The 7404-nt window shown below is 37.5% G+C and overlaps 2 protein-coding genes across 8 annotated transcripts; one reads left to right on the forward strand and one right to left on the reverse strand.

Moving 5' to 3' along the window:
• Positions 1 to 67: 67 nt before the first annotated feature.
• Positions 68 to 3699, forward strand: LOC130995942 (APO protein 1, chloroplastic-like). Of its 7 annotated transcripts, none has more exons than XM_057921477.1 (6): positions 72 to 447; positions 617 to 731; positions 1000 to 1073; positions 1483 to 1856; positions 1959 to 2820; positions 3219 to 3699. In XM_057921477.1, exons 2-5 carry the CDS (start codon positions 677 to 679, stop codon positions 2794 to 2796), a joined length of 1341 nt encoding a protein of 446 aa, XP_057777460.1. In that variant the 5' UTR covers positions 72 to 447; positions 617 to 676; the 3' UTR covers positions 2797 to 2820; positions 3219 to 3699. The 7 variants fall into 7 exon arrangements, with proteins under 7 accessions (XP_057777452.1, XP_057777460.1, XP_057777475.1 ...); XM_057921508.1 differs by having other exon boundaries at positions 103 to 447; positions 623 to 731; positions 1489 to 1856; XM_057921486.1 differs by having other exon boundaries at positions 139 to 447; positions 623 to 731.
• On the reverse strand, positions 2935 to 5945 carry LOC130996620 (probable peroxidase 26). The gene is made up of 4 exons (XM_057921920.1): positions 5526 to 5945; positions 4032 to 4211; positions 3788 to 3947; positions 2935 to 3621 (listed from the first exon to the last, which is right to left on the reverse strand). The coding sequence occupies exons 1-4, from the start codon at positions 5787 to 5789 to the stop codon at positions 3179 to 3181; spliced, it is 1047 nt and encodes a 348-aa protein (XP_057777903.1). The 5' UTR covers positions 5790 to 5945; the 3' UTR covers positions 2935 to 3178.
• Positions 5946 to 7404: the final 1459 nt, after the last annotated feature.

A 7404-nucleotide genomic window follows, 5' to 3' on the forward strand; every position in this document is an offset into this window, starting at 1 on the left:
AGTAGTCTCATGTAAAATTGTTCTCAAAAAAAAAAAAAAAAATCTCATGTAAAAGGTTTGGAATCGAATTCAGATTTTTCATAAACAATAAATTACTAGTACTAATTTTTATTGTTCCCACTCTCTTTCTCCCGTTGTCCCCTTTCACTCTCGGCACTCTTCAGTATCAGTAAAACAGTCTCTCTCTCTCTCTCTCTCTCTCTCTCTCTCTCTCTCTCAATCCAGAAATTCAGCACACTGCACACCATATCTTTCTCTCTCTCTCTCTTAGCTTCACCCACGTCGCCCGCACCATCTCACACCAATCTCTCCTTCTTCGCCAACTCGCCGAAATTCAAGCGCCGGCGCGAGGTGCTGCTCGCCGTCCGAGTGTCGCTGCCTCCGTGAGCTTAGACCGCCGCTGTGTGCGCAACAATTCCCTAACTCAAAATTCTAGAGCCCTAAATTGTGAGCCCCAAATTTTTAGATTCTAAGTTCAGAGTTGCTCTTCAATTGCTGTAGAATATCATAGAGTGTAATAATGAACTTCACTTTGGCCAATAGCACGACCCAATTTTAGTCTTCGCAGTGATATTTTCTCAATATGCTATTTCCTTATCATACCTATGCATTTTAGTTGCAGGTTTTTAAGTTAGTTTTCTCTTTGGGGCGGAAAGGAAACCCTGCCGGAGTTTAAATGCTCCAACAACCATCGATTGGTGCTTTTGTGCCATGGACTCCACCAAACGGGGGTAAGCATTACAATTTTTTCCTATAACCTTTTTATGACTGATTACTTGAGATTATATCAATAACCTGATAGGCTGATACAGTTTCCCCATTCCATTTTTTTTATCTAACAAAGAATACAACACTGTTTTGATGGCTGGGATGGGTGATCACAATCAAATTGAGGCATCTATCTCCAATTTGTTTTTTTGTTGTTGTTTCTTTCTTTCTTCCTTCAGCATCATCATTTGCAACCATGGCATGTTTTATGCGTTATGTTTTTCTTGCCAGGTGCTTCACTAGGTCCGGTAGAAATTAAGACGTATGATACTCCAGTTCCAAGATCAATTTTCCATGGACAAAAGGTTCTCTTTCTGCAATTGCATATTTCTCTTGTTTCTGTTAAGCATGTTTGTCATTTCTTGTCTTGTTTATGGCTGCTTGGTGACTTTAAACATGTTTGGTCTCATCAAAGTAGATCACCTAGAAGCTGCCTGTATTAAAGATTCATCACCTACATCTTGATTTGATAATTTATTTTGCATCTCATTAATATCAAAGAAGATTAGCCCTTTGATGATGTAAACTGTGTGCCCCTGCCTTCTGCTTTGTGCCCCGTTTAGTTTATTTCACAAGCACACTTTGTTAGTTTGCCACTCCCAGTGACCTGTTGAGATCTTTTAGCTTTAATCTTGATAAGAATTAATTCGTGAATAGTAAATGAAAGGTTACATAAAATATTGTCCTGAAGTAGGTTGACAGCTGCTTTTGTAGTTTCAGGTTCGCCTTGTGTGTACCAATACTAATTCCAGATTGAGACCAGAAATATTCTGTTGCGGATATAGAAGGACTAACTATCGTCGTGGCGTGAGGAAGCATGAGATATTACCCCAGAATGTGGATCTTCCACCAGTATTGCCAAAGAAGAAGAAGAAGCCCTTTCCCATTCCTCTAAAGAAGATTCAGGAAGCAGCAAGAGAAGATAAGAGGCTTGCACAAATGGGGATTGAGAAACCCCTCGAGCCTCCAAGAAACGGAATCCTCGTACCTGACCTGATACCAGTGGCTTATGAAGTACTTGATGCTTGGAAAGTTTTAATCAGCGGACTAGCGCAGCTTTTGCACGTTGTTCCAGTCCATGCTTGCAGGTACTGCACCAAACTAGAGCGCATTTCAATCTGCTCTCTCGCCCACTGTTTATGTTGATTTATATATCCCTTCGAGTAATTTTCTTGTGCTTCATCTTGCAGTGAGTGCTCAGAAATTCATGTTGCCCAGATTGGTCACAAGATTCAAGATTGTCATGGCCCAACAAGTGGAAGCCGCAGAAGTTACCATTCGTGGATAAAGGGTTCCATCAACGATGTCCTCACCCCCATCGAGTCGTACCATATGTACGATCCATATGGCCGGCGAATTAAGCACGAAACCAGATTCAGCTACGACAGGATTCCTGCGGTAGTTGAGCTCTGCATCCAAGCCGGCGTCGAATTGCCAGAATATCCTTCAAGAAGGAGAACAGAACCAATCCGAATGCTCGGTAAAAAAGTTATCGACATCGGTGGATATGTTGACGAGCCTACACCCTTCCAACCGGGTAGTCCAGGGTCGCAGATAGTTGAGCTCGACACCTACCAGGCCCTGGAGCGGTTCCCTCCCCCTACGGAGCAGGAGGTCCCTAGGGTCGCACAGGCGACCATCAATGCGTACGAGAAGGTCAGATGGGGCGTGACGAAGCTGATGAGGAAATACAGAGTCAAGGCGTGCGGGTACTGCTCGGAGGTGCACGTGGGGCCGTGGGGCCACAACGCGAAGCTCTGCGGAGAGTTCAAGCATCAATGGAGGGACGGGAAGCACGGGTGGCAAGACGCAACGGTTGACGAGGTGTTCCCGCCGAATTACGTGTGGCATGTGGAAGACCCGAAAGGGCCTCAGTTGAAGAGCGCGCTCAAGAGTTTCTATGGCAAGGCTCCGGCGGTGGTAGAGGTGTGCGTGCAGGCGGGTGCCCGTGTGCCTAACAAGTACAAGCCGATGATGAGGGTTGACATTGTGGTGCCAGAAGATAATGAGGCTCGCTTCGTTGCGTAGCCACTCCCAATACTTTGCATGCATGTATGTATATCCAAGCCTTCCCACTCACTACCTTAACACTCTGCGCCTGGGATTTTAATTCTAACCGATAATAAATTTTGAAAATTCATTTTAATCAAATTTTAACAAATAATGTTGAAAGTTTAACATTAATATCTACGGGTGCATAAATAAACTAGTGTGACGCCACTGTCGCCACACTAGTTAAAAAAACACTTTATTAAATCCCAAATACTGTACCATGTTTATATAGCAGCACTAATGCAGTGCAAAAAAATATAACATGACTTCTCCACACTCCATCACAGTAAAAACAAAACGAAAGCCTAAAAAAAACAAGAAACGGAATCTGGAAGAATTTATTTGGAGTGGTGAATTCCTAGTTGATATTGGGATTGTTTTTGTTGGTGAAACGGCAGTTTTGTCGAATCTCCCCTTGCTTCCCCGTGAGCACCTTGAGCGATCCCATCCTGCTCATCGACAGCGCAAACTGGCGCCTCAAGTGCTCGAAGGCGCCCGCGTATTCGAGCGCGAGCTGCGTGGTGTTGTAGTTGCGGAGCAGATCTTGATCCACCTTCAATACTGCGCTGTTGCCTACCACGTTCACGTAGTAGGTGTTGCTGAACTTGTACTGCTCGCCATTTTTGTCCGTCAAGAACACCGTGGGGTCTTTCTGCCCCTGCTTGAGGGATTTGGGGCATTGCTTTCGTAGTTTGTCGAGCTCGGATTTGCTCATGGAGGGGTCGGCTTTGCCGGTGTTGTTCAAGTTGTAGAGACGCCCATTCACATTGGCGCAGTGCGTTTTTCCCATCGTGTGCGCTCCTGACCAAGACTCCTTTTTATTAGTATGTAATATAACAATATATTCATCCTTTTCGAAATTAATTTCTTGTTCATATAGTAGTGTTTTACATAGATTATATTTATTTTTAAAGAATTAAAGGGCAGTTTTGTTGTGTTTAGTATAGTAAAATGCAAAATTGGGTACCTAGAAGAGTAGCGTAGTCCATATCGTCAAGGCCCTTGGATTTGAAATAGGCGATGCCTTGATCGATGGAGATGGCCGGCGAGGGGAGATCCACCCATGATGCTTTTGACTCCATTCCATCTCTTCTACCTAAGAGAACTGGGTACGACGGTGCTCCCGCCTGTCACCGCCGCCGCCGCCCATTCATTAATATTAATATTAATGCTAACTAATTAATTAAGCAGAGAGAGAGAGAGAGAAATACCAAATGTAGAGCATCTCTGGTAGCAAGTTGGAGAATGTCAGCGCAAGAAACAGCGCGGGGGCACCGGATTTCTAGAACCTTCTTGATCTTGTCGATCAATATGAAGCCATCCAACATTGAGTTTTTCCCAGAGTTTTTCTCTGTGTTTGGGCCGTCCAGTAGAATCGATGCGTCGCACCCCTGCATTGCATTTATTCATCATTATATAATCACTTCCATATTCTAAACTTAGACAATCAATAAATGCTCTAATAATTAAGATCGCATGATTATGTTGGACACTGTGAATCATTAATTCAACTCATGATATAGTGGAAAGTGATTCGATTGATCCAAGTTAGTATTATATTAATGAAGCCATAGTCAAAAGTAGGGCTGTCGATCGGTTCGGGTTCGGTTACCCGTACCCGAATTTTCGGTTACCCGAACCCGAAATTGCCAAATTTCAATAACCGTTCCCGAACCGTTTTAGAAGTTCGGTTACCCAATACCCGCTTCGGTTAACCAATTGGGTTATTTGGGTATCCGAAATACCCATTTAAAAAATAAAATTCAAATAATTTTTGCTCTATCTACTCTAAAAGAAATTACAAATATATAATATTTATATTAAATAATTTAAAAATATATAATATATATGTAAATTTACAAATATATAATATATATTTACAAATATATAATATATTTGTAAATATATTATAATATATATGTAAATTATTTGTAAATTTACAAATATAATATATTTGTAAATTTACCAATATATATTATAAATTTACAAATTTATAATATATTTGTAAATATATAATATATTTGTAAATTTGTAAATTTACCAATATATATTATAAATTTACAAATTTATAATATATTTGTAAATTTACAAATATAATTTACAAATATATTATATATAATATATATATAATAAATATATATTATATTGATAATATATATATATTAAATAATTAATAAAATAATTTTCGATTATTCGGTTAACCCGATCGGTTTTTCGGGTTAACCGATAACCGAAATTTTCAAAAAAACAATAACCGAAACCGATCCATTACCCGAAATTTTCGGTTATTGGATACCCAAACCCGGGAATTTCGGTTCGGTTAATTGGATACCCAAAACCCGATAACCATTTAGACAGCCCTAGTCAAAAGAATAAACCGTACATCAAGATCTAGCCTTGTTATGTGGATTTTTTTTTAATGTCTAAAACAATTCTATGAATTTTGAGTTTGAATCGATCCACAATATATATTGTGAGCTTTGGATTAACATTCTTTCGTCTCGTAGCCATGCATCATTCGAAAAGTTAATTAATAGTACTAATTTCTATATGATCAATTAGCTAAGACAAGCATATATCTCACGACAATATTAGCAACCGATTAATATAACACTAATTACCAGTGTGTGTGTGTGTTTTAATCCTTTAATTTGGTGAATGGAAATGAAAAAAGAATTAATGAAGGTGGGGAAATTAAGACTCACATTAACCATGCAGTCGGAATAGACTAACTTAAGCAGCTTGGCCGTGATGTTCTTCTCTCTATTCCACCACAAATTCACTTGATGATTCACAAACGCTTCCACATTGGCGCACGTGTTGAGCTTCTTGTAAAAATGCCGCTGCAGCGGCTTCGCCTCCGGCGGCAGCGTCACCGCCGCCTGCATCCGCCCCACGTACAAGCTCAGCCCTAGCGCCATCACCAACGATATCACTATCAAATCAAACCCACCTTCTCTCCTCATCATTTTTCCTTATTTTTCTCCACAAAAAAGAAAGAAAGAAAGGTATTGATCAAATCAATCTCTGAAAACTATATATTGAACTTAATTATTTGTATTGTGTTAAAAACTATGCAGTAATGAGCGTGAATATATAGTGAAGGAAGCATAGGGCGTGGGAACACATCGGAATGCCAAGCTGTAAATAATCTTAATTTATGTTTCAGATGTTTGCTTCATTAATTATCTCTTTTCCCGTTGATGCATTATTTTAATTTATTATTCTCCACTGTATTAAGTCTTCGTTGCCATGCATATATAATTTAATGCAACTTCCTTAGGATTTTGGACCGATTTTCACGTTATCTTATAATTCTCCATGGTATACAATTTCAATAATGCTATTTGGACAAAATTTGTCCGGATAAAATATGATGAAATATTTTATAAAATAAATTTATTTAAAAATTTTGGTTCAAAATAAAATAGAATTTAGTTAGTTTTATTGTTTTCTACATATTGTAATTTTTTTAATAACATTTTTAATTATTATTATTTTTAAAGTACACAAACTACAAATAAAATAACAAAAAATAAAAAAATTGTTAAAAAATTACAAAAAAACTACAATATGGAGAAAACAATAAAACTAACTAAATTCTTTTATACTTGAATCAAAATTTATAAATAAATTAATTTTTAAAAAATTTTAACCTTATTTTTGTCCGGACAAATTTTGTCCAAATAGCACTACTCAGTTAGTTTACGTTGCCATGCATAATTTAATTAATATTTACAAGACTTAAGTTTAGTGTGTTAATCATCGACGTTAAGTACTCTCAACATCTTTGACAACAAAAATTCAACAAAGTTGCTTTCCTCTTTCTTTTAGCTAAGCAAAATGCTGGAACAAGTGGTATTTTTTTTCGAGTTTTAAAATCACAATTTTGGTCAACTACTGAAAACTTTATGGTGCACTTCTATATGTATATATACTTACAGAAACTTTATCATACATTACATATATATAATGAAAATATAAATTCTGTTTTATGTTCGACAATAATCGCATGTTTGTCCGATGTGTTGTGACTTGTGAGTTGTGAGGGTACGTACGCATAGCATATATATATATAGCTAACCTCACAACTTGCTATAGTAAAAAATCGATTATACAAATATTAATTACTTATAGTTTTTTCAATATCCGTTGATAATATGTCAAACTTTTTCTAATTTTGGATCCAGAAATATTATCATATCATTTTTTTACTTCGACCTTAACATTATATGACTCTTTTAGAGTTTTGATATTCTTAAAAGTAAAACATCTCAGCCTCATCAAGCTTCTCAGCCAGTTGGCAGTTGGGCAACTTGCAGTTTTCTTTTATTTGCTACTATAAATATAATACAAATGAATTAATAAATTTAAAAAAAAAAATGAAAAAGGATTTGCTTAGCAAAGCCGATTAATGTGTCTTGAAGCAAAATATACAGTGGCGTGGAAAAGGTAAACGAGTATTGTACAGCTAGGATAGCTAGCCGACCACGGATTTTGAACCATCGGGTGACAATAAATTTTCTACGTATCATAATTAATTACTTCTTCACCATGCATGTTTTTATTTCACTGCATATGTAT

The sequence above is a fragment of the Salvia miltiorrhiza genome, chromosome 1, assembly GCF_028751815.1.
Source record: "Salvia miltiorrhiza cultivar Shanhuang (shh) chromosome 1, IMPLAD_Smil_shh, whole genome shotgun sequence".
NCBI classification, from domain to species: domain Eukaryota; kingdom Viridiplantae; phylum Streptophyta; class Magnoliopsida; order Lamiales; family Lamiaceae; genus Salvia; species Salvia miltiorrhiza.